Genomic DNA, 27990 nt, shown 5'->3' on the forward strand with positions numbered 1-27990 from the left:
ATATATTATGGACCCTAAAGGCAATAAAGCAAGGTGAAATGCTATGTGATTGACGATTGTTACATTCTTATAAGGACCAATAAACCGGGGATCCAGTTTCCAAGACGGAACCTTCAACTTAATGTTCGTAGAGGACAAACCTCTCCAATAAGCCACACTCTTATATTTGGATCCCATCTTCCTGATGGACGAGTATGAGAGGTCTTAGAACTTGCACACACACTGCAAGTGGCTGCATACTCCCAGACATCCTGATGAGCTTCTGGCCACCAAAAACACAGAGTAAGAAGATCATTGGTGGCTTTATTACCAGGATGCCCAGCTAACACCGAATTGTGATATTCACTAAGGACTCTTAAGACAAAGATTAACGGGAACAAATAGTTTATTAAGCGGACAGGCAGCAGTGGCATCCCCCTGAGCGTCAAAACCCTCTCTTTCCAGATCGGAGCATATAGATGCCATAACGACCACCACTTTTTGAAGAATAGGTGCCGGTTCTCACTTATTTTCTCCCCCAGGAAAACAAGATAAGGCATTGGCCTTAATGTTTATGTTCCCCAGCATTAGACATTTTTCCAAATATACCATATGATATTCTTATGATCCGTATGAGATGTACCATGTAGGAGACGTACCCTGTGACAACACAGCCCCCATTCCCATCTCAGACGCATCACCCTCAACGATAAAAGGCTGAGATGTTAGGTTGAATAAGGGTTGGTGCTGATGAAAAACACCTCTTAGATGTATCAAATGCCTCCCTGGTCAGACTGTACCACTTGGAGAAGTCCGTCCCCTTCCTGGTCATATGCGTAAGAGGTTTGGCTACAATCAAAAAGTTTTTTATGAGTTTACGGTAGTAGTTGGTGAAACATAAAAACCTTTGCAATGCCTTCAAATCCTCTGGACGATCCCAATCCAATATTGCCTGGACTTTTGCCAGACCATTCGAAAGCCAGTGGATGATAACACATATCCTAGGAAAGGGAACTCCTCAACCGAGAACATACACTTCTCGGGTTTGACATGTAACTTATTGTCTCTGAGTATATGTAAGACCTGCCTGACATGTACCTAATGTGACTCAAGGTCAGGTGAATAAATTAATATCATCCAGATAGATCACCAAGAACCTACCTGCCAGGTGACTAAAAATGTTATTTATTAAGTGTTGAAAGACGGCGGTGCATTTGTCAACCTAAAAGGCATCTCCAGGTTCTCATAATGTCCTTCAGGTGTATAGAAGGCCGTCTTCCACTTCCACTCCCTCTTTAATGTGAATGAGGTTATACGCCCCACTGAGGTCCATCTTTGAGAACCACTTTGCCCCTATGCTCTGATTAAAGAAATCGGAAATAAGAGGGAGCAGATAAGATTGCAGAAATCCAAGTATGGGCGTAACCCCCATCTTTTTTCTTTACAAAAAAGAACCCTGCAGCAATGAGGGATGAGGGTGGTCTTATATGACCATTAGCCAGGCCTTCGGCAATGTAGTCCTTCATGACCTGTCTCTCTGGACCAGAGATATTATAGAGTTTGCTTTTAGGCAGCTTGGCAGCAGGGATGATATTTATGTCACAATCATAAGGATGATGGGGAGGGAGTTGTTGGCACCCCTGCTCAAAGAACACGTCCCAAAATTCGACAAGTAACTTGACACAGACTGGGTATCCACCCTAGCAACGTGGGCACTAAGGCAATGTCCTTGACAATACACACTCTATTTTACTACCTCCTGAGTCTGCCAGTCTATCACATGACAGTGCAGAGTGATCCAAGGAAGTCCCAGTACCACAGATGAGGGCAGACCCTTTAGCACATAACAGTCTATCACCTCAGAGTGCATGATTCCTACCTAATGCCATAAGTCTCAGATGACTTGAGTAAAATGCCCCTGTCCCAAGGGGGTGGAGTCATTGGTGATTATGGGTATGGGTCTGGACAGAAAATTGATCAAAATAAACCCCACCCCACTGTCCAGAAATGCAGACACATCCACCTGAATCTCACCCAGTTTGATTACAGCTGGTAAGGAAAAAATGTGTCTTACCCATGGAGGTGATGAGGCCCCTGGGTTGCTAACCTCTTTACAATCCGGGCTACTTAGTTTTCACGGCAGTTGTTTACTAAGTGGTCAGGAATGACATGTGCCCACCAAATGGCCATTTTTACCACAATAGAAACACACACACCCTTTACACTGGAAAGCAGGCAGATTGCCAGGGTGAATTGCTGCATTCACCTGCATGGATTCCTCAGTTGGCCCAGTACCAACCTCACTTGACCCCGGACCACACTCACACAGAGATGACTCCCTATGTCTCTGACAAAGACAGTAATCAACCCGGAACGCCAGAGACATGGCTACTGCAAGGGAGACTGGAGTCTCATACAGCGCTAAAGAAGCCTTCACCCTTACTGTAAGCCCTTCACAGAACTGACTATGGAGTGCAGGGTCATTCCACTTAGTGTCCGTGACCCACCTCCACAACTCAAAGCAATACTCATCCATTGGCTGGTCTCCTTGCTGAAGTTGGCACAGTGTGGACTCAGCTAAGAGAGAGAGAAAATGCCCATGCTTGGGGCTCCCCTTGGAGGAATGAGATTCCTATCCCCACACGTTGTTCCTCTGTACCTGAGAATACCGGACGCTACCTGAAGTACAGTTTACAGGCCTCCCAGAACACAACAAACGTGTCACGCCCCAAGAGAACATGTCAGGCAAAGCGATCTTGGGCTCCACTATGGTTTGCCTGAGAGATGAGAGTTCCATACCAAATGTATTAGGGTGCTGCAAAGCCACCATGTGTAAATCTACCACCTCCAGACTGAGCTGCCGCAGTTGCCCTGTCACAGCAGTGATTGGTTCCCTAATGGATCAGGAAAAATGGCTATAGTCAGAGCTAATTTCATGACACAGCTGTCGGGTGACCTGGGACCAGGGCTCCTTCCCTGAATGTAATGATGCAGCTCTCCCTAACACTAGGGGGCACCCTGGCTCACCCTATTCCCTTGGGATATTTCTGAAGGTGAAGATGCTGGGGCCTCCACCCTTGCCTTATCTCCTGAGTCAGCCCTCTACCTGTTCTCCTCCCCTACCCAGGGAAGAGGGGCGCTATTGTGCACCATAGTACACCAACCTGACAAACAAGGCAACACAAACAAGAGTTAACAGAAAACTCCAGGCATACAAAATACTTACTCACATACAGTGAGGAAGAAAGTATTTAGTCAGCCACAAATTATGCAAGTTCTCCCGCTTAAAAACATGAGAGAGGCCTGTAATTGACATCATAGGTAGACCACAACTATGAGAGTCAAAATGAGAAAACAAATCCAGAAAATCAAATTATGGTGGAAAATAAGTATTTGTTCACCTAAAAACATGGAAGATTTCTGTCTCTCACAGACCTGTAACTTCTTCTTTAAGAGGCTCCTCTATCCTCCACCCATTACCTGTAGTAATGACACCTGTTTGAACTTATTATCAGTATAAAAGACACCTGTCCACAACCTCAAACAGTCACACTCCAAAGTCCACTATGGTGAAGACCAAATAGCTGTCGAAGGACACCAGAAACAAAATTGGAGCCCTGCACAACCTGGAAAGACTGAATCTGCAATAGGCAAGCAGCTTGGTGTGATTAAATCAACTGTAGGAGCAATAATAAGAAAATGCAAGACATACAAGACCACTGATAATCTCCCTCGATCTGGGGTTCAATGCAAGATCTGACCCCCTGGGGTCAAAATGATCACAAGAATAGTGAGCAAAAATGAATGGGTTACCATCAGTAACACACTACGCCACCAGGGACACAGATCCTGCAGTGCCAGACTTGTCCCTCTGCTTAAGCCAATACATACCTGGGCCCGTCTGAAGTTTGCTAGAAAATATTTGGATTATCCAGAAGAGTATTGGGAAAATGTCATATGGTCTTATGAAACCAAAGTAGAACTGTTTGGTAGAAACAAAACTCATGTTTGGAGGAGACAAGTTTCTGATATGCATTCGAAGAACCCAATACCTACTGTGAGGCATTGGGGTGGCATCATCATGCTTTGGGGCTGTTTCTCTGCAAAGGGACCAGGACAACTGATCTGTGTACATAAAAGAATGAATGGGGCCATGTATCATGAGATTTTAAGTGCAAACCTCCTTCCATCAGCAAGGGCATTAAAGGTGAAACGTGGATGGGTCTTTCAGCATGATAATGATCCCAAGCACACCGCAAGGGCAATGAAGGAGTGGCTTCATAAGAAGCATTTGAAGGTCCTGCAGTGGCCTAGCCAGTCTCCAGATCTCAACCCCATAGAAAACGTTTGGAGGGAGTTGAAAGTTCGTGTTGCCCAGTGACTGGCCCAAAGCATCACTGCTCTAGAGGAGATCTGCATTGAGGAATGGGCCAACATACCACTAACAGTGTGTGCCAACCTTGTGAAGACTTACAGAAAACGTTTGACCTCTGTCATTGCCAACAAATTTATAGCAAAATATTGAGATGACATTTTGTTAATGACCAAATACTTACTTTCCACCATAATTTGCAAAATAAATCTTGCCAAATCAGACAACTTGTTTTTCTGGATTTGTTTTCTCATTTTGACTCTCATAGTTGTGGTCTACCTATGATGTCAACAGGCCTCTCTCATCTTTTTAAGTGGGAGAACTTGCATAATAGGTGGCTGACTAAATACATTTTTCCCCACTGTATAACAGAAGAATGCATCGGGGAGTGGAGGTAGGGGAATAAACCAAAATAGAGAAGGAAAGGGAATTACTACACTTACAAACCAAACAGCAGTCACAGAAAACTCCTCCAACACTCCTCCTAATATGAACACCTCTTCCTCCTGAAGCCATGCAGCAAATGCTTTCTCTGGCAAGGATTAGCAACAGAGCTCAGATTATAAAGGGGAATGGAGTGGCTAACTGAGCTCAGCTGCGGGCTCAGAGATTTCCAACATGGCCAGTGGACGCCTGTTCTGCCAGAAGGCATAAACACCATTAAAATGAAGGAAAAATGCTTCTTCTCAGCACTGTGGTAGAAGCAATCAGACTTTGCCATTTTCTGGTTCTTCACCATCTTGGTCAAATTCTGTACACCTACAGATTGCCCTTGCTGATGTGACAGTTTCATGAAAATGGCCCAGTTTGTGGACATTCCCCCCACCTGAGTTGCACCTGGTGTGTGTGAGCCTGCCCTGTAATCCTTGTGGGTGAAAAGAGCCGGTACATCTGCCAGCCTGCATTATCTGAGGCATGTCTTTCACAATTGCAGTCTGGCATGCATGCTATAAAAATGGCAAGTATTTCAAGGTGGACAAAATGTACTTCACTCGAGGGTCTTTGAAAAGGCATCTCAACATGAACTGTGCTATGTGTGGCAGACTATAAAGAGTCAAACATTCAGTGTCCTCACCAGGAAGAACACTAACCATCCTCTCCTCCTCATGATGCAACGCCTCCTCCTCCTCCTCTTCAGGCCATCCATGCTGGACAGGTATTAAGCTGGGACTGGTAGTCCCCTCTGTAGTGCAGACCAAAAACTCCTGTTCCTACTCCTCCTCCTGTTCCTCATCATCACTTAATGTAGCCTGAGAATATTGTGTGAGGCTGGGCTTTTTGGTATCAGCCACTGTAAAATCTTGCTCCATAGCCACCTGTTCGGCATTCAAAGCTTCCTATTTGAGATTCTGCAGTGAACATTTTATTAGACAGAGCAGCGGGATGGTTACATTGATAATAGCGTCATCAGCTCTCACCGTCTTAGTGCAGTACTCAAAGTTTTGAAGAACCTCACATAAGTCCGCAAACCACACCCACTTGGTTGTTGTTATGTGTGGGGTCTGAGTGTTACTCAGACAGGCATTGAGAAGCTGGAATTCAGACACTGCCCTCTGCTGCTCACTAAGCCTTGCCAAAATATGAAAAGTCGAATTCCAACGTGAGTACTGGTCACAAATCAGTTTGTGAGGAGGCAAATTAAAGCGCTGTTGCAGCAAAGCTAGACTGGCGAAAGCCTGCGATGACTTTTGGAAATGTGCGCTGACACAGCGTACCTAGGCAAGTAGGTCCAGTAAGTCAGGGTATGCTTTTAAAAACCGATGTACAACCAAGTTGAGCATGTACCAGCTTGCGTAGCTTTAAAGCACACAAGCAGACCTGGTTGGAGGTTCAATGGGGAGAGCCACTGATTAGTCCAGTTTTTATCCCTTTCAACAGCTCGGCTGTGTTGTGAGCTTTATCACCTAATCAAATGAGCTTCAGCAGAGCATGGTGCTGCTTTGCCAAGGCAGTTCTGCAGACTTGCCAGCTGGGCAGTAATGTAGAGGCTAGTTCCGCTGAGGATGAGGAGGAGAGACAGTAACTGGAATATGAGGAGACTGAAACCCTGAAGGAAGTTGGGCCGACTATTTTTGGTATGGGTAAGATGTGTGATGTTCAACCATCTGACTCTGTCACAGACTCCACCAGGTTCATCCAGAGTGCCTTCTGGGAAATGTAGCATCCCTGTCCATGTGTCTGTGGTTAGGTGGACCTTCACTGTGACTGCGGTGGTCAGAGCACAGCTGATATTGTATAACATGTGCTTATGTAACGCGAGGACGGCACAACAGGAAAAATAGTGGTGGCTTGGAATCGAGTGCTATGGGGCTGCCACCACTAATAGATATCAGAAAGACCCAGCTCCCACAAGCTGAAACTGCAACATTTCCAGGGCTAGCAATCTGGCAATGTGGGTGTTTAGCATTTGGGCATGTGGATGGATGGATATTTCTGCTTCCTGTAAAATGTCTGAGGCAGGGACAGCTGAACGTTGCACTGAGACAACGAACTGGACGTGGCGTGTTGCATCTGTGCATCTGCAGGTTGTGAAGAGGGGACATCAGCACCTGCTTCCTGTACAGCAGATTGAGAAGGCCATAACACAGGGGAAGTGACAGAGGTTTCACCCTCAGACACAGATTTTGTATCCGACATTCCACCCACCTGCTGGGGTGTTTGTTTGCCATGTGCTTTTGCATGCTTGTGGTTCTTAGGTTGGCAGTGTTCTTGCCACTTCTTAGCTTGGTTTGGCAGATGCTGCAAATTACAGTTGTTTTGTCTGAAAGACTTTCCGAAAAAAAACAGCCATAAAAGGGAACAACACACCCTTGGCTTGTTATCTAGCTGAGTGGGGGGCTCTGTGGAACAGTTGACCATGTTCTCCCTCTGGTCAAACCACTACCTGTCATGCCGCTCCCCATGCCCTGTCACACTTACCTGTCCTCTGCGTCCCGACACGGCTCCTCTGCTGAAGCGTCTTCTCTCCAGCACTCGCTCCTGGCTTCTGCAACCCGTTGGGTGCTTGCGAACGCCGCATTCAGCTCTGCGCGTGCGCACCTCTAATTCCCCCGCTGGTGCTCCTTCCCGTCCTCTCCGTTATCCTGGAAGTCTGTAACTCAGAAGTGTCTCCCATACTGGTATGTAAACCGCTTTCTGACGCTCCTCAGTGCCTGATGTTCTTTTTTGCAAACAAGTGCTTCTGGCCGCCTGTGGTCTCTGTGCGTTCCTTGCCCTCTGTGTTGTGAATTCTGTTGTCGGGCTCCCTCCTGTGGTCATGAATGGTACTTCGGCTGGTTCTGTCCATGGACTTTCTCTGGTGGCTGTGGGTGTTTCTGAGTTTCCTTCCACAGGTGACGAGGTTAATTCGTTAGCTGGCTGCTCTATTTAACTCCACTTAGATCTTTGCTCCATGCCACCTGTCAATGTTCCAGTATTGGTCTAGTTCACTCCTGGATTGTTCTTGTGACCTGTCTTCCCAGCAGAAGCTAAGTGACTGCTTGTTTTTCTCTGGTTTGCTATTTTTCTGTCCAGCTTGCTATTTTGATTGCTGTCTTGCTTGCTGGAAGCTCTGGGACGCAGAGGGAGCGCCTCCACACCATGAGTCGGTGCGGAGGGTCTTTTTGCGCCCTCTGCGTGGTCTTTTTGTAGGTTTTTGTGCTGACCGCAAAGCTACCTTTCCTATCCTCAGTCTGTTCAGTAAGTCGGGCCTCACTTTGCTTAATCTATTTAATCTCTGTGTTTGTATTTTCATCTTTACTCACAGTCATTATATGTGGGGGGCTGCCTTTTCCTTTGGGGAATTTCTCTGAGGCAAGGTAGGCTTCATTTTTCTATCTTTAGGGCTAGCTAGTTCCTTAGGCTGTGCCGAGTTGCATAGGGAGCGTTAGGAGCAATCCACGGCTATTTCTAGTGTGGTTGATAGGATTAGGGATTGCGGTCAGCAGAGTTCCCACGTCCCAGAGCTTGTCCTATATTATCAGTAACTATCAGGTCATTCCGTGTGCTCTTAACCACCAGGTCCATTATTGTCCTGACCACCAGGTCATAAAAGTACAGGTGGCCCAAAGTACTAATGCATCTCAATAGAGGGATAAGAGAAGTTCTGAGACCATTTTTTTTTCTTTGCAGTGTGTTTTGTCTCTCTTTTCCCCTTTACATCTGGGTGGTTCAGAACACAGGTGTAGACATGGACATTCAAGGTCTGTCCTCTTTGATGGATAATCTCACTATAAGTGTACAAAACATTCAAGATTTTGTGGTTCAGAATCCGATGTCAGAGCCTAGGATTCCAATTCCTGATTTGTTTTTTGGTGATAGATCTAAGTTCTTGAATTTCAAAAATAATTGTAAATTGTTTCTTGCCTTGAAACCTCGCTCCTCAGGTGACCCTGTTCAACAAGTAAAGATCATTATTTCTTTGTTACGTGGTGACCCTCAAGACTGGGCATTTTCCCTTGCGCCAGGAGATCTGGCATTGCGTGATATTGATGCGTTTTTCCTGGCGCTTGGATTGCTTTATGACGAACCTAATTCAGTGGATCAGGCACAGAAAATCTTGCTGGCTCTGTGTCAGGGTCAGGATGAAGCGGAGATATATTGTCAGAAGTTTAGAAAGTGGTCTGTGCTCACTCAGTGGAATGAATGTGCCCTGGCAGCAATCTTCAGAAAGGGTCTCTCTGAAGCCCTTAAGGATATCATGGTGGGATTTCCCATGCCTGCTGGTCTGAATGAGTCTATGTCTTTGGCCATTCAGATCGATCGACGCTTGCGTGAGCGTAAAGCTGTGCACCATTTGGCGGTACTATCTGAGCATGGGCCTGAGCCTATGCAATGTGATAGGACTTTGACCAGAGCTGAATGGCAAGAACACAGAAGTCGGAATGGGCTATGTTTTTACTGTGGTGATTCCACTCATGCTATCTCCGATTGTCCTAAGCGCACTAAGCGGTTCGCTAGGTCTGACACCATTGGTACGGTACAGTCTAAATTTCTATTGTCCGTTACTCTGATTTGTTATTTGTCATCCTATTCTGTTATGGCATTTGTGGATTCAGGCGCTGCCCTGAATTTGATGAACTTGGAGTATGCTAGGCGCTGTGGTTTTTTCTTGGAGCCCTTGCAGTATGCTATTCCATTGAGAGGAATTGATGCTACGCCTTTGGCCAAGAATAAGCCTCAGTACTGGACCCAATTGACCATGTGCATGGCTCCTGCACATCAGGAGGATATCCACTTTCTGGTGTTGCATAATCTGCATGATGTGGTCGTTTTGGGGTTGCCATGGCTACAGGTTCATAATCCAGTATTGGACTGGAAATCTATGTCTGTGTCCAGCTGGGGTTGCCAGCGGGTACATGGTGATGTTCCATTTTTGTCTATTTCGTCTTCCACTCCTTCTGAAGTTCCAGAGTTTTTGTCGGATTATCGGGATGTATTTGATGAGCCCAAAGCCAGTGCCCTACCTCCTCATAGGGATTGCGATTGTGCAATTAATTTGATTCCTGGTAGTAAGTTTCCTAAGGGCCGATTGTTCAATTTATCTGTGCCAGAACACGCCGCTATGCGGAGTTATATAAAGGAATCCTTGGAGAAAGGCCATATTTGCCCGTTGTCATCACCGTTAGGAGCAGGGTTCTTTTTTGTGGCCAAGAAGGATGGTTCTTTGAGACCTTGTATTGATTACCGCCTTCTCAATAAAATTACAGTCAAATTTCAGTATCCTTTGCCGTTGCTGTCTGATTTGTTTGCTCGTATTAAAGGGGCTAGTTGGTTCACCAAGATAGATCTTCGAGGGGCGTATAATCTTGTGCGCATTAAACAAGGAGATGAATGGAAAACAGCATTTAATACGCCCGAGGGCCATTTTGAGTACCTGGTTATGCCATTCAGGCTTTCCAATGCTCCATCAGTATTTCAGTCCTTTATGCATGACATCTTCCGAGAGTACCTGGATAAATTCCTGATTGTGTATTTGGATGATATTTTGGTCTTTTCGGATGATTGGGAGTCTCATGTGAAGCAGGTCAGAATGGTGTTCCAGGTCCTTCGTGCGAATTCCTTGTTTGTGAAGGGGTCAAAGTGTCTCTTTGGAGTTCAGAAGGTTTCATTTTTGGGGTTCATTTTTTCCCCTTCTACTATCGAGACGGACCCTGTTAAAGTCCAAGCCATTTACGATTGGACTCAGCCAACATCTGTGAAGAGCCTGCAAAAGTTCCTGGGCTTTGCTAATTTTTATCGGCGCTTCATCGCTAATTTTTCTAGTGTTGCTAAACCGTTGACTGATTTGACCAAGAAGGGTGCTGATGTGGTCAATTGGTCTTCTGCAGCTGTAGAGGCTTTTCAGGAGTTGAAGCGTCGTTTTTCTTCTGCCCCTGTGTTGTGCCAGCCAGATGTTTCGCTCCCGTTTCAGGTTGAGGTTAATGCTTCTGAGATTGGATCTGGGGCTGTTTTGTCGCAAAGAAGTTCTGCTGGCTCGGTGATGAAGCCATGTGCTTTCTTTTCTAGAAAGTTTTCGCCTGCTGAGCGCAATTATGATATTGGTAATCGAGAGTTGTTGGCCATGAAGTGGGCATTCGAGGAGTGGCGTCATTGGCTTGAAGGAGCCAAGCATCGCGTGGTGGTCTTGACAGATCACAAGAATTTGACTTATCTTGAGTCTGCCAAACGGTTGAATCCGAGACAGGCTCGATGGTCGTTATTTTTCTCCCGTTTTGATTTTGTGGTTTCGTACCTTCCGGGCTCTAGGAATGTGAAGGCTGATGCCCTGTCAAGGAGTTTTGTGCCTGACTCTCTGGGTGTTCCTGAGCTGGCGGGTATTCTCAAAGAGGGGGTAATTTTGTCTGCTATCTCCCCTGATTTGCGGCGGGTGCTGCAAAAATTTCAGGCTGATAGACCTGACCGTTGCCCTGCAGAGAAACTGTTTGTCCCTGATAGATGGACTAGTAGAGTTATCTCTGAGATTCATTGTTCAGTGTTGGCTGGGCATCCTGGAATCTTTGGTACCAGAGATTTGGTGGCTAGATCCTTTTGGTGGCCGTCTTTGTCACGGGATGTGCGTTCTTTTGTGCAGTCCTGTGGGACTTGTGCTCGGGCTAAGCCCTGCTGTTCTCGTGCCAGTGGGTTGCTTTTGCCCTTGCCGGTCCCGAAGATGCCCTGGACGCATATTTGTATGGATTTTATTTCGGATCTCCCCGTCTCTCAAAAGATGTCGGTCATTTGGGTGGTTTGTGATCGCTTTTCTAAGATGGTCCATTTGGTACCTTTGTCTAAATTGCCTTCCTCCTCTGATTTGGTGCCATTATTTTTCCAGCATGTGGTTCGTTTACATGGTATCCCGGATAACATCATTTCTGACAGAGGTTCCCAGTTTGTTTCGAGGTTTTGGCGATCTTTTTGTGCTAGGATGGGCATTGAATTGTCTTTTTCCTCGGCTTTCCATCCTCAGACAAATGGCCAAACCGAACGAACTAATCAGACTTTGGAAACATATCTGAGATGCTTTGTTTCTGCTGATCAGGATGATTGGGTGTCGTTTTTGCCGTTGGCTGAGTTCGCCCTTAATAATCGGGCCAGCTCGGCTACTTTGGTTTCGCCGTTTTTCTGCAATTCTGGTTTCCATCCGCGTTTCTCTTCAGGGCAGGTTGAGTCTTCGGACTGTCCTGGTGTAGATACTGTGGTGGATAGGTTGCAGCAGATTTGGACTCATGTGGTGGACAATTTGACATTGTCCCAGGAGAAGGCTCAACGTTTCGCTAACCGCCGGCGTTGTGTGGGCCCTCGACTTCGTGTTGGGGATTTGGTTTGGTTGTCGTCTTGTTATGTTCCTATGAAGGTTTCCTCTCCTAAGTTTAAGCCTCGTATCATTGGTCCGTATAAGATTTCTGACGTTATCAATCCTGTGTCATTTCGTTTGGCCCTTCCTGCTTCTTTTGCCATCCATAATGTGTTCCATAGGTCGTTGTTGCGGACATACGTGGCGCCTGTGGTTCTATCTGTTGATCCTCCTGCCCCGGTGTTGGTTGAGGGGGAGTTGGAGTATGTGGTGGAGAAGATTTTGGATTCTCGTATTTCGAGACGGAAACTCCAGTACCTAGTCAAGTGGAAGGGTTATGGTCAGGAAGATAATTCCTGGGTTTTTGCCTCTGATGTTCATGCTGCCAATCTGGTTCGTGCCTTTCATTTGGCTCGTCCTGGTCGGCCTGGGGGCTCTGGTGAGGGTTCGGTGACCCCTCCTCAAGGGGGGGTACTGTTGTGAATTCTGTTGTCGGGCTCCCTCCTGTGGTCATGAATGGTACTTCGGCTGGTTCTGTCCATGGACTTTCTCTGGTGGCTGTGGGTGTTTCTGAGTTTCCTTCCACAGGTGACGAGATTAATTCGTTAGCTGGCTGCTCTATTTAACTCCACTTAGATCTTTGCTCCATGCCACCTGTCAATGTTCCAGTATTGGTCTAGTTCACTCCTGGATCGTTCTTGTGACCTGTCTTCCCAGCAGAAGCTAAGTGACTGCTTGTTTTTCTCTGGTTTGCTATGTTTCTGTCCAGCTTGCTATTTTGATTGTTGTCCTGCTTGCTGGAAGCTCTGTGACGCAGAGGGAGCGCCTCTGCACCGTGAGTCGGTGCGGAGGGTCTTTTTGCGCCCTCTGCGTGGTCTTTTTGTAGGTTTTTGTGCTGACCGCAAAGCTACCTTTCCTATCCTCAGTCTGTTCAGTAAGTCGGGCCTCACTTTGCTTAATCTATTTCATCTCTGTGTTTGTATTTTCATCTTTACTCACAGTCATTATATGTGGGTGGCTGCCTTTTCCTTTGGGCAATTTCTCTGAGGCAAGGTAGGCTTTATTTTTCTATCTTTAGGGCTAGCTAGTTCCTTAGGCTGTGCCGAGTTGCATAGGGAGCGTTAGGAGCAATCCACGGCTATTTCTAGTGTGGTTGATAGGATTAGGGATTGCGGTCAGCAGAGTTCCCACGTCCCAGAGCTCGTCCTATATTATCAGTAACTATCAGGTCATTCCGTGTGCTCTTAACCACCAGGTCCATTATTGTCCTGACCACCAGGTCATAACACCTCTGACCTTGGGTCTCTTCTTTTCTCTACAGTGCCTTGCCTGTCTCCTGTGTTCCTGCCTTGCTCTCGTCAGCCTCTGTGTCTCTGTAATGTTCCCGCCAATCTCTGTGTCACCGTAGTGTTTCTATCAGCTCCCTCATGTCTGTAGTACCTTGCCATTCCCTGTGTCTCTTCCCTGTTCCCCTCGGTCCCTGTGTGGCTGCATTCATACCCGCCAGTTCTTAGACTCTGCAGCTCCCAGCTATCCTGAGTTCCTGCCGTCATTGTCAATCCAATATTTTCCCCTTTTTCCGTCTTGATCCTCCAGCTTCCGTGGCGATAGACCCTCACGGGCCTGCCCATAACTCTCACTGTATAGGAGGCGGTCCATCTGGTCAGCTCGTCCATGAGGGGGTTGTCGTCACGGTCCAGAGGGTCCACTTTCTGTTTTTTATCTACGAATCGTCACAGTAACATCAGGCCATGGACCCCGCTGGTGTTTCCGCAACTCAAAAAGAGTTACATTTTTGCGGGAAAACCAGAATAGGATCATGTCGTTTCTAAAAAATATGGAGTCTCGCCTAGCGGCCCTACAGTCCTCAGATCCTGGTATTGCCCTGGAGTTGGCTGCTCTTCAGCAGGAGCTTGTCCAACAATGGGATACTCAGTCCCATATTTTGAATTTTGTGGCCTCCGTAAATGATCGGCTTCTCTCCCTCCAGAATGTTGCCTCTGTTCCTACTTTAGCCTTTGTGCCACAACCTTCGCCCTGACTTGCCAGACCTCCTCGGTATGGTGGGGATCCTAAATCATGCCGCGGATTTCTTAATCAGTGCCAGATGCATTTCAAATTATCTCCGCTACTTTACCCTACCGACCAAGCTAAGGTAGCTTTTGTAGTTTCCCATTTGGAGGGTGAGGCTTTGGTGTGGGTTAATCCCCTGTGGGTGTGTGATGATCCTTTGGTCTCCCAGCTCAATCCATTCCTAGACACCTTCCGCAAGGTATTCGATGAGCCTGGTTGTCTGTTCTCTACCACCGAATCCTTCTTCAACCTTCACCAGGGTACCCTCTCTAGCCCAGTACACCATCCGTTTTTGGACTCTATCTATGGCGTGGTTTGTCTTCAAGGATTAAGGATGAGCTGGCAGGACGGGACACTCCCACCTCTTTTTGTGATCTTATCTGCTTGGCTATACGCATTGATCTGCGCTTTCAGGAGCGCTCAGCGAGCTTGTCAGAGAGACGAGACCTCTTCGCCAGACCACTGCTACACAAGGGGCTTCTTCTTCCCAAGCAGCACCGGTAGCCCCTGCATCTTCTCCTGAACCCATGCAGGTTGATTGCCTTAAGTCCTCCGAGCAACGCCGCAAGGAAACACTCGCACAAGGTCTTTGCTTTTATTGTGGCAGTGCCTCTCTTCTCTTACGCTCCTGTCCTCAGAAGCCGGGAAACGCCTCCGCCTAGGACAGGTAAGGCTGGCGTCACACTTGCGAGTTTTACGGACGTAAGAGCGCAGAAACTACGTCCGTAAAACTCGCAAAAAATACGGCACAATTATTCTCTATGCCCCTTCTCCTATCTGCCGTATTAAACTGATCAGTATTATACGGCTTTCTACGGCCGTAGAAAATCGCAGCATGCTGCGTTTGTCACCGTATTGCGCAAATAAAACGTCAACGAAAGTCTATGGAAGCCCCAAAAATACAGATTACACATGGACCAGCAGTGTGACTTGCGAGGAATACGCAGCGCTGTTAGAGAGAAAAGCCGGTAATTCAATTACCGGCTTTTGCTTTCTCCTTCCTAAACCCGACATGATATGAGGCATGGTTTGCATACAGTAAACCATGTCATATCCCCATTTTTTTGCATATTCCACACTAGCTGCTCCTCCTATACATAAAACAACTCGGCACAGACGGCAACAACCGTGGCACACGCTGCAAACACGTTTCCTGCAGCGGTGCTCCAGGTGCGCAGAACGTCTGTGGAGAAAATCTAATCTACCCGAAGATTTCATCCATTATAAGTTCATGCTAAAGACATACAATTCTGCCCTTCACCTCTCCAAACAAACCTACTTCAACACCCTCATCACCTCCCTGTCCAATAACCCTAAACGTCTCTTTGACACGTTCCAGTCCCTACTCAACCCAAGAGAGCAGGCCCCAACCACGGATCTCCGTGCTGACGATCTGGCCAATTACTTCAAAGAAAAAATTGACCACATTCGACAGGAAATCATCTCCCAATCTCTTCATACCATGCACTGTCCTCCCTCCCCCACTGCATCTAGTTCACTCTCTGACTTTGAAGCAGTTACAGAAGAAGAAGTAAGCAGGCTCCTTGCATCTTTGCGCCCGACCACTTGCACCAGTGACCCCATTCCGTCACATCTCCTCCAGTCCCTTTCCCCGGCTATCACCTCTCACCTAACAAAAATATTCAACCTTTCCCTCACTTCCGGTATTTTTCCCTCCTCATTTAAGCATGCCATCATACATCCATTACTTAAAAAACCATCCCTCGATCAAAACTGTGCCGCTAATTATAGACCTGTCTCTAATCTTCCCTTCATCTCTAAACTCCTCGAACGCCTGGTCCACTCCCGTCTTACCCGCTATCTCTCAGATAACTCTCTTCTCGACCCTCTTCAATCTGGCTTCCGCTCTTTACACTCTACTGAAACTGCCCTCATTAAAGTCTCTAATGACCTACTAACAGCTAAATCTAATGGTCACTACTCCATGCTAATTCTCTTGGATCTCTCTGCAGCATTTGACACTGTGGATCATCAGCTCCTCCTCACTATGCTCCGCTCCATCGGCCTCAAGGACACCGTTCTCTCCTGGTTCTCCTCCTATCTCTCTGACCGATCCTTCACTGTATGTTTTGCTGGTTCCTCCTCCTCTCACCTTCCCCTTACTGTTGGGGTTCCTCAAGGATCAGTCCTAGGCCCCCTACTCTTCTCGTTGTATACTGCCCCTATTGGACAAACAATCAGTAGATTTGGTTTCCAGTACCATCTCTATGCTGACGACACCCAATTATACACTTCTGCTCCCGATATCACACCGACCTTTTTAGAAAACACCAGTGATTGTCTTACCGCTGTCTCTAACATCATGTCCTCCCTCTATCTGAAACTAAACCTGTCAAAAACTGAACTCCTCGTGTTCTCTCCCTCTACTAATCTACCTTTGCCTGACATTGCCATCTCCGTGTGCGGTTCCACCATTACTCCAAAGCAACATGCCCGCTGCCTTGGGGTCATCCTTGATTCTGACCTTTCATTCACCCCCTACATCCGATCACTGGCTTGCTCTTCTTATCTGCATCTCAAAAACATTTCTAGAATTCGCCCTTTTCTTAATTTCGACTCTGCAAAAACTCTGACTGTTTCACTTATTCATTCTCGTCTGGACTATTGTAACTCTCTACTAATCGGTCTCCCTCTTGCAAAACTCTCCCCGCTCCAATCTGTCCTGAATGCTGCAGCCAGGATCATATTCCTCACCAACCGTTACACCAATGCCTCTACCCTGTGCCAGTCATTACACTGGCTACCCATCCACTCCAGAATCCAGTACAAAACTACTACCCTCATCCACAAAGCACTCCATGGCTCAGCACCACCCTACATCTCCTCCCTGGTATCAGTCTACCACCCTACCCGTGCCCTCCGCTCCGCTAATGACCTCAGGTTAGCATCCTCAATAATCAGAACCTCCCACTCCCGTCTCCAAGACTTTACACGTGCTGCGCCGATTCTTTGGAATGCACTACCTAGGTTAATACGATTAATCCCCAATCCCCACAGTTTTAAGCGTGCCCTAAAAACTCATTTGTTCAGACTGGCCTACCGCCTCAATGCATTAACCTAACGATCCCTGTGTGGCCTATTTATAATAGAAAAAAAAAAAAAAAAAGGTTACTCGCATCATGTTCTCATACACTTTATGCAGTATTAGCCCTCTGTGTCTGTACTGCTACATACTTAGGCAGGTAACTGGTTCATGCAGCTTTACATGAACACCTGAGCCTTACACTATAGCTGGTCCGAATAACTAAAGCAATTGTTACCATCCACCTCTCGTGTCTCCCCTTTTCCCCATAGTTTGTAAGCTTGCGAGCAGGGCCCTCACTCCTCCTGGTATCTGTTTTGAACTGTATTTCTGTTATGCTGTAATGTTTATTGTCTGTACAAGTCCCCTCTATAATTTGTAAAGCGCTGCGGAATATGTTGGCGCTATATAAATAAAATTATTATTATTATTATTACTAATGTTAGTAATGTGTATATGCAAAATTTGGCCGTTCTAGCTATTAAAATAAAGGGTTAAATGGCGGAAAAAATTGGCATATGCTCCCGCACAATTTTCTCCGCCAGAGTAGTAAAGCTAGTGACTGAGGGCAGATAGTAATAGCCTGGAGAGGGTCCACGGTTATTGGCCCCCCCCTGGCTAAAAACATCTGCCCCCAGCCACCCCAGAAAAGGCACATCCGGAAGATGCGCCTATTCTGGCACTTGGCCACTCTCTTCCCATTCCCGTGTAGCGGTGGGATATGGGGTAATGAAGGGTTAATGCCACCTTACTATTGTAAGGTGACATTAAGCCAAATTAATAATGGAGAGGCGTCAATTATGACACCTATCCATTATTAATCCAATACTAGTAAAGGGTTAAAAAAAACACACATTATTAAAAATTAATTTATTAAAAAAATCACAAAGGTTGTTGTATTAATTTATTCTACTCTCAATCCACTCACTGAAGACCCTCGATCTGTAAATTAAACAAAAATAATAAACCAACAATATACTTACCTTCCGAGGATCTGTAAGGTCCAACGATGTAGATCCATCTGAAGGGGTTAAAATATTTTGCAGACACGAGCTTTGCTAATGCAGGCTGCTCATGTCTGCGAAACCCCAGCGAATGAAGGTAAAGTAGGTCAATGACCTATATTTACCTGCATTTGCGGTGAGGCGCCCTCTGCTGGCTGTTCCTAGATCGTGGGAACTTTCCTAGATAGCTCCCTAGCTCGAGATCATAAGAGGCGCCCTCTGCTGGTTGTCCTCATATGATCTCGAGCAAGGGAGCTTTCTAGGAAAGTTCCCACGATCTAGGAACAGCCAGCAGAGGGCGCCTCACCGCAAATGCAGGTAAATATAGGTCATTGACCTACTTTACCTTCATTCGCTGGGGTTTTGCAGACATGAGCAGCCTGCATTAGCAAAGCTCGTGTCTGCAAAATATTTTAACCCCTTCAGATGGATCTACATCGTTGGACCTTACAGATCCTCGGAAGGTAAGTATATTGTTGGTTTATTATTTTTTTTAATTTACAGATCGAGGGTCTTCAGTGAGTGGATTGAGAGTAGAATAAATTAATACAACAACCTTTGTGATTTTTTTCAATAAATTATTTTTTAATAATGTGTGTGTGTTTTTTTAACCCTTTACTAGTATTGGATTAATAATGGATAGGTGTCATAATTGACGCCTCTCCATTATTAATTTGGCTTAATGTCACCTTACAATAGCAAGGTGGCATTAACCCTTCATTACCCCATATCCCACCGCTACACGGGAATGGGAAGAGAGTAGCCAAGTGCCAGAATAGGCGCATCTTCCAGATGTGCCTTTTCTGGGGTGGCTGGGGGCAGGTTTTTTTAGCCAGGGGGGGGGCAATAACCGTGGACCCTCTCCAGGCTATTAATATCTGCCCTCAGTCACTGGCTTTACCACTCTGGCAGAGAAAATTGTGCGGGAGCCCACGCCTATTTTTTCCGCCATTTAACCCTTCATTTTTATAGCTAGAACAGCCAAATTTTGCATATACACACTACTAACATTAGTAGTGTGGAATATGCAAAAAAAATGGTGATATGAGATGGGTTACTGTATGTAAACCAGGTCTCATATCATGTCGGGTTTAGGAAGGAGAAAGCAAAAGCCGGTAATTGAATTACCGGCTTTCTGCTATCTCGAGCTGTATGAAGTAATAATATATATACAGTGGGGCAAAAAAGTATTTAGTCAGTCAGCAATAGTGCAAGTTCCACCACTTAAAAAGATGAGAGGCGTCTGTAATTTACATCATAGGTAGACCTCAACTATGGGAGACAAACTGAGAAAAAAAAATCCAGAAAATCACATTGTCTGTTTTTTTATCGTTTTATTTGCATGTTATGGTGGAAAATAAGTATTTGGTCAGAAACAAACAATCAAGATTTCTGGCTCTCACAGACCTGTAACTTCTTCTTTAAGAGTCTCCTCTTTCCTCCACTCATTACCTGTAGTAATGGCACCTGTTTAAACTTGTTATCAGTATAAAAAGACACCTGTGCACACCCTCAAACAGTCTGACTCCAAACTCCACTATGGTGAAGACCAAAGAGCTGTCAAAGGACACCAGAAACAAAATTGTAGCCCTGCACCAGGCTGGGAAGACTGAATCTGCAATAGCCAACCAGCTTGGAGTGAAGAAATCAACAGTGGGAGCAATAATTAGAAAATGGAAGACATACAAGACCACTGATAATCTCCCTCGATCTGGGGCTCCACGCAAAATCCCACCACGTGGGGTCAGAATGATCACAAGAACGGTGAGCAAAAATCCCAGAACCACGCGGGGGGACCTAGTGAATGAACTGCAGAGAGCTGGGACCAATGTAACAAGGCCTACCATAAGTAACACACTACGCCACCATGGACTCAGATCCTGCAGTGCCAGACGTGTCCCACTGCTTAAGCCAGTACATGTCCGGGCCTGCTAGAGAGCATTTGGATGATCCAGAGGAGTTTTGGGAGAATGTCCTATGGTCTGATGAAACCAAACTGGAACTGTTTGGTAGAAACACAACTTGTCGTGTTTGGAGGAAAAAGAATACTGAGTTGCATCCATCAAACACCATACCTACTGTAAAGCATGGTGGTGGAAACATCATGCTTTGGGGCTGTTTCTCTGCAAAGGGGCCAGGATGACTGATCCGGGTACATGAAATAATGAATGGGGCCATGTATCGTGAGATTTTGAGTGCAAACCTCCTTCCATCAGCAAGGGCATTGAAGATGAAACGTGGCTGGGTCTTTCAACATGACAATGATCCAAAGCACACCGCCAGGGCAACGAAGGAGTGGCTTCGTAAGAAGCATTTCAAGGTCCTGGAGTGGCCTAGCCAGTCTCCAGATCTCAACCCTATAGAAAATCTTTGGAGTGAGTTGAAAGTCCGTGTTGCCAAGCGAAAAGCCAAAAACATCACTGCTCTAGAGGAGATCTGCATGGAGGAATGGGCCAACATACCAACAACAGTGTGTGGCAACCTTGTGAAGACTTACAGAAAACGTTTGACCTCTGTCATTGCCAACAAAGGATATATTACAAAGTATTGAGATGAAATTTTGTTTCTGACCAAATACTTATTTTCCACCATAATATGCAAATAAAATGTTAAAAAAACAGACAATGTGATTTTCTGGATTTTTTTTTCTCAGTTTGTCTCCCATAGTTGAGGTCTACCTATGATGTAAATTACAGATGCCTCTCATCTTTTTAAGTGGTGGAACTTGCACTATTGGTGACTGACTAAATACTTTTTTGCCCCACTGTACATATATGTGTCTACTGACACATGTGTCTATATATATATAGACAGTATATATGTTTGTTTTTTTTAACACATGGATCCCTTGTATAGCCGTTTGTCGGTTTTGCAAGCCTGCGATAAAAACACGCAGTACGGATGCCATACGGATTACATACGGAGGATGCCATGCGCAAAAAACGGTGACACACCCTGCCTACGGAGAAGCTACGGACCAATATTTTCTGGACTTTTCAACGTATTACGGCCGTAATATACGGACCGTATTTTCATACGCTGAGTGTGACGCCGGCCTAAGAGAGGTCTTCCTAGGTGATTATGATTCCTCTCCGCCTCTGTTTTTTTCTGTTATTTTACATTTGGGTTCCAGTCACTTTTCTCTGGAGGCTTATGATGATTCAGGAGCGGCTGGGACTCCATGGCGCTGCTTGTCAACACATTGGAGCCTTTGTCTGCCATCCAACCCACAACATTGTCGCATTTGTCTGGGTTTGACAGTGGTCTAGTGCACTGGTCAAATTTTGACAGTTACCTAGAACAAGATACAGTCACCTTCTGATCTGTCACTTGGGCACCACCACATCCACATCCCTTAACGTCACCCTTTCTCATATTGAATGCGTTATGAAAAATAAAATTACCCTCGCAGAAGTGTTATGTACAAACTTCCTGTTTCTAGGAATGTGTGGGTATTTTTTTCAGATATCAGCTTTATTACATTATTGCAACAGCCAAATCATAAAAATTACATTTAAATAGTCATGTTTCTCAGTATTCTTTTATATCACCTTTCTGATACATATCAACATTAGACCAAGGAAAATTATTGCCACTAGTAAATTGTGACGTTTGCGCATCGCTGCACGGTTTGCGCCAGCCGTGTGAGTAACGAATAGTGCCAAATGTATTCGCTCATCATTATTAAACATGTTTAAAGGGATCCTGTCATGTCAAAAAATGCTATTAACCTGCATGGTTAATCTGCAGGTAAATAGCGCACTGAAGCCGGGCGGCTGCCACAATGGTAGCCCAGGTGCTGGAAGGAAATGAACTGTATTCCTGTAGGCATCCTTGGGCTTTCAGTCATTCAGGTGCAGCATGCGCACCTTCAGTCACATCTCAATACATAGTGAGTGGCATCATGTAGCCAAGCCCCTGTCACTGACTGACAGCCGGATCACTAGTGCATCAGTACAAATCTGAGTGTCAGCCAGTGCCGGGGCCATGGTTACAGCCGCTTTTCACTGTGTACTAAGCGGTGACTGAAGCCATGCCGACCGCACCCCTATGACTGACAGCCAGAGACTGCGTGGAGGAAAAAAGTTCATTTGCAGACTTATTAGCAATGAAGGTTGACTTTCTCAGTATAAAGCAATCATAAACCTTTAAAATTCTCTTAGGTATTCATTCAAAAAAACAATTACAAAAGCCATTATGTTTTGAACTTCAAGTTGTATTAATTCTTTATTCGTTCTCTATATTTTTCTATGTCAAACAGAAAAAAGAGCAAGAATCTCTTGGAAGAAAACCTATCAACACCTATGGAGGTGGAAGAATAACCTACACACCTAATATTTCCAAAGACCTTACCTCATCTGTCATCTCAAATCCAACTTCTTTGCATATGAAAGTTGAGGATAAGTGCCCAGAAAACAAAAAGACTTACAATAGTGTCAGTAAGATTGACAAAATGTCTCGAATAGTTTTTCCAGTCATGTTTGGAACTTTCAATCTTGTGTACTGGGCAACATATTTGAACAGGGAACCTGTCGTTAAGGGGGCAGCTTCGTCTAAATCATCCCAAGTATTGCCAATACACATCTGAGCCATATCTTTGCACCTGAGTACACCAATGAAAGAAATACAGCATATCCAGGACATTGTTTTGTGGAATACTTAACGTCTTTTTCGTTTGCTTGTTTGGCATGACTAGTTACTGGCTCATGTTCATCTGAATGTCTTACCTCATTTTTTTATTTTTTCAAAGAAAGAAAAAACTGTAACACCAAAAACCTGTCCTATTTATGTTGCTAAAACTGAAATCATGTAATAATATTTTATGTAAATGTTGTATCTAATTTCCAGACAACAATCTTAAAGTGATTATCTGAGATCGGGCAAATATTGCTAAGTATGGGAAGTAGGATAAAATAATATAAGATTTAGACCAGCTGCGGATCAGGAAAGGCAGGCGGAATTAACAATTGAGTACTTTTATTATTATATCCCAGGTCTTCCCCTTGGTGACCATTATTGGAAAACCCCTTTAAGATGCCATAAACTCCTTTATAATGTGACACTGATTAAAACTGAGTAAACTTAAGGAAAAAATATAGTAAGGAATTTCTGTGAACTTTTAGGTCTTAAGCCATATTTAGTATTCTTAATAGTTAATCAAAAAGAGTATATATCTACTTTTATTAGGAGAAACATGGGTCTGTCTTGCCACAATTAAGTAAATGTTTCTCCTAAAGACCAGTATTTCCATAAATTTGTATAGTCTATTTTTTCTGTCAAACATGTTATACTAATAAATGTTAACTCCATTTGACAATGTTTTTAATGTATGTGCCAAATTTCTCTACAGATCTTGGTGATAGGAGAGTTAAACAATAGATTTTGAGTAACTAATATACATCATGTAAACATGACAGGGAAAAGCTCTGTTGATGTGTGTGTTTGTGTATGTGGGAAGGGGGGTGCACTTCTACTGTGAGAGACAAAATCTTTAAAAAAAATCCAGAAAATCACATTGTATGATTTTTGCCTAATCAATTTGCATTTTATTGCGCAAAATAATTTATGCAATAGAAAAACAGAACTTAATATTTGGTACAGAAACCATTGCTTGAAATTACAGAGGTCACATGTTTCCTGTAGTTCTTGACCAAATTTGCACTTTGCAGCAAGGATCTTGGCCCACTCCTCCATACAGATCTTCTCCAGATCTTTCAGGTTGTGGGTCTGTCATTGGGCAACATTGAGTTTCAGCTCCCTCCAAAGATTTTCTATTGGGTTCGGGTCTGCAGACTGGCTAGGCCACTCAAGAACATTGACATGCTTCTTACGGAGGTACTCCTTAGTTGTCCTGGCATTCAGTGCTCTTAATGAGGGAAGGAGGTTTGTGGCCAAAATCTGGCGATACTTGACCCCAGCCATCCATACTCCCTTCAATACTGTACAGTCATCCTGTGCCCTTTGCAGAAAAGCACTGCCAAATTATGATATTTCCCACACAACTCTTCATGGTTGGGATAGTGTTCTTGGAATTGTTCTCATCCTTCTTACTCCAAATACGACAGGTGAAGTTGATACCAAAAAGTTCAATTTTGTTCTCATCTCATTGTTGAACTCAAAATGGGCCTGAGCATGTACTGGTGTGAGCAGAGGGACCTTGTGTGCCCTGTAGGATTTCAATCCATGATGCAGTATTGTATTATTAATGGTAATGTTTAAGACTCTGGACCCTGCTCTATTGCAGGTCATTGACCAGGTCCTCCCCTGTAGTTTTGGCCTGATTCCTGACCTTTCTCAGAATCGTTCTTACCCCACAACTCGAGATATTACATGCAGCACCAGACCAAGGAAGTTGACAGTAATCTTGTGCTTCTTCCATTTTCTAATTGTTGTGCCAACAGTTGTTGCCTTCTCTCCAATTTACTTGCCTAAGGTTTTGTAGCCCATCCTCGCCTTGTGCAGGTCTACAGTTTTGTCCCTGGTGTTCTTAGACAGCTCTTTGGTCTTGGCCTTGGGGAGAGGTTGGAGTGTGATTGATTGCGTTTGTGGACAGATGTCTTTTATACAGGTAACGAATTCAAACACATGCAATTAATACTGGTAATGAGTGCAGAGTAGGAGGGCTTCTTAAAGAAGAACTAACAGGTCTGCGAGAGCCAGAATTCTTGCTGATTGGTAGGTGATCAAATGCTTATTTTATGCAGTAAAATGCAATTTAGTTATTTAAAAATCATACAAGATGATTTTCTGTTTTTTATTTTTAGCTTCTGTCTCTCACAGTTGAAGTTTACCCAAGGTAAAAATTACAGACCTCTCCATTCTTTTCAGGTGGGAAAACGTGCAAAATCGGCAGTGTATCAAGCACTTGTTTTCCTCACAGTATATTTGCTTTTCAATATTTAAATTGCAACACCAAAAAGCAAAAGTTGTAGAATTATGGAAATCACAGGATCTATAGACATGTTAATATACTAATTATGAAAAATGTAAACATTTTCAAAACATCTCTATTTATTCAGGATTGAGTGTAAGTGTAGAAATGTATGCACTTACATGCCTTGGCGTTCTATCAATGAGGTTACGAGGTTACTAATGTTTGAGGAATGTTCTGCCATGCTGAAAGCACTTGGGTACGCAAATCATCACTATCGACAGATGGGTTTTATAGAAGACAAGTTTGTAGGTGCTGTAGCCAATGTTAATATGTTTAGGCCATGTAACATAGTAACATAGTAACATAGTTAGTAAGGCCGAAAAAAGACATTTGTCCATCCAGTTCAGCCTATATTCCATCATAATAAATACCCAGATCTACGTCCTTCTACAGAACCTAATAATTGTATGATACAATATTGTTCTGCTCCAGGAAGACATCCAGGCCTCTCTTGAACCCCTCGACTGAGTTCGCCATCACCACCTCCTCAGGCAAGCAATTCCAGATTCTCACTGCCCTAACAGTAAAGAATCCTCTTCTATGTTGGTGGAAAAACCTTCTCTCCTCCAGACGCAAAGAATGCCCCCTTGTGCCCGTCACCTTCCTTGGTATAAACAGATCCTCAGCGAGATATTTGTATTGTCCCCTTATATACTTATACATGGTTATTAGATCGCCCCTCAGTCGTCTTTTTTCTAGACTAAATAATCCTAATTTCGCTAATCTATCTGGGTATTGTAGTTCTCCCATCCCCTTTATTAATTTTGTTGCCCTCCTTTGTACTCTCTCTAGTTCCATTATATCCTTCCTGAGCACCGGTGCCCAAAACTGGACACAGTACTCCATGTGCGGTCTAACTAGGGATTTGTACAGAGGCAGTATAATGCTCTCATCATGTGTATCCAGACCTCTTTTAATGCACCCCATGATCCTGTTTGCCTTGGCAGCTGCTGCCTGGCACTGGCTGCTCCAGGTAAGTTTATCATTAACTAGGATCCCCAAGTCCTTCTCCCTGTCAGATTTACCCAGTGGTTTCCCGTTCAGTGTGTAATGGTGATATTGATTCCCTCTTCCCATGTGTATAACCTTACATTTATCATTGTTAAACCTCATCTGCCACCTTTCAGCCCAAGTTTCCAACTTATCCAGATCCATCTGTAGCAGAATACTATCTTCTCTTGTATTAACTGCTTTACATAGTTTTGTATCATCTGCAAATATCGATATTTTACTGTGTAAATCTTCTACCAGATCATTAATGAATATGTTGAAGAGAACAGGTCCCAATACTGACCCCTGCGGTACCCCACTGGTCACAGCGACCCAGTTAGAGACTATACCATTTATAACCACCCTCTGCTTTCTATCACTAAGCCAGTTACTAACCCATTTACACACATTTTCCCCCAGACCAAGCATTCTCATTTTGTGTACCAACCTCTTGTGCGGCACGGTATCAAACGCTTTGGAAAAATCGAGATATACCACGTCCAATGACTCACCGTGGTCCAGCCTATAGCTTACCTCTTCATAAAAACTGATTAGATTGGTTTGACAGGAGCGATTTCTCATAAACCCATGCTGATATGGAGTTAAACAGTTATTCTCATTGAGATAATCCAGAATAACATCCCTCAGAAACCCTTCAAATATTTTACCAACAATAGAGGTTAGACTTACTGGCCTATAATTTCCAGGTTCACTTTTAGAGCCCTTTTTGAATATTGGCACCACATTTGCTATGCGCCAGTCCTGCGGAACAGACCCTGTCGCTATAGAGTCACTAAAAATAAGAAATAATGGTTTATCTATTACATTACTTAGTTCTCTTAGTACTCGTGGGTGTATGCCATCCGGACCCGGAGATTTATCTATTTTAATCTTATTTAGCCGGTTTCGCACCTCTTCTTGGGTTAGATTGGTGACACTTAATATAGGGTTTTCATTGTTTCTTGGGATTTCACCTAGCATTTCATTTTCCACCGTGAATACCGTGGAGAAGAAGGTGTTTAATATGTTAGCTTTTTCCTCGTCATCTACAACCATTCTTTCCTCACTATTTTTTAAGGGGCCTACATTTTCAGTTTTTATTCTTTTACTATTGATATAGTTGAAGAACAGTTTGGGATTAGTTTTACTCTCCTTAGCAATGTGCTTCTCTGTTTCCTTTTTGGCAGCTTTAATTAGTTTTTTAGATAAAGTATTTTTCTCCCTATAGTTTTTTAGAGCTTCAATGGTGCCATCCTGCTTTAGTAGTGCAAATGCTTTCTTTTTACTGTTAATTGCCTGTCTTACTTCTTTGTTTAGCCACATTGGGTTTTTCCTATTTCTAGTCCTTTTATTCCCACAAGGTATAAACCGCTTACACTGCCTATTTAGGATGTTCTTAAACATTTCCCATTTATTATCTGTATTCTCATTTCTGAGGATATTGTCCCAGTCTACCAGATTAAGGGCATCTCTAAGCTGTTCAAACTGTGCCTTCCTAAAGTTCAATGTTTTTGTGACTCCCTGACAAGTCCCCCTAGTGAAAGACAGGTGAAACTGCACAATATTGTGGTCGCTATTTCCTAAATGCCCAACCACCTGCAGATTTGTTATTCTGTCAGGTCTATTAGATAGTATTAGGTCTAAAAGTGCTGCTCCTCTGGTTGGATTCTGCACCAATTGTGAAAGATAATTTTTCTTGGTTATTAGCAGAAACCTGTTGCCTTTATGGGTTTCACAGGTTTCTGTTTCCCAGTTAATATCCGGGTAGTTAAAGTCCCCCATAACCAGGACCTCATTATGGGTTGCAGCTTCATCTATCTGCTTTAGAAGTAGACTTTCCAT

General features: G+C 44.4%; 1 protein-coding gene across 1 annotated transcript in view; it reads left to right on the top strand.

Moving 5' to 3' along the window:
- GABRA5 (gamma-aminobutyric acid type A receptor subunit alpha5) overlaps window positions 1–23541 on the top strand; it is a 349153-nt gene extending 325612 nt beyond the window's left edge. The window contains exon 10 of the mRNA XM_069757828.1: window positions 22486–23541. Within this exon, the coding sequence (XP_069613929.1) occupies window positions 22486–22812 (327 nt within the window). The 3' untranslated portion in view covers window positions 22813–23541. The remainder of the gene's footprint in view (window positions 1–22485) is intronic.
- Window positions 23542–27990: the final 4449 nt, after the last annotated feature.

The sequence above is a fragment of the Ranitomeya imitator genome, chromosome 3 (assembly GCF_032444005.1).
Source record: "Ranitomeya imitator isolate aRanImi1 chromosome 3, aRanImi1.pri, whole genome shotgun sequence".
Taxonomy (NCBI): Eukaryota; Metazoa; Chordata; class Amphibia; order Anura; family Dendrobatidae; genus Ranitomeya; species Ranitomeya imitator.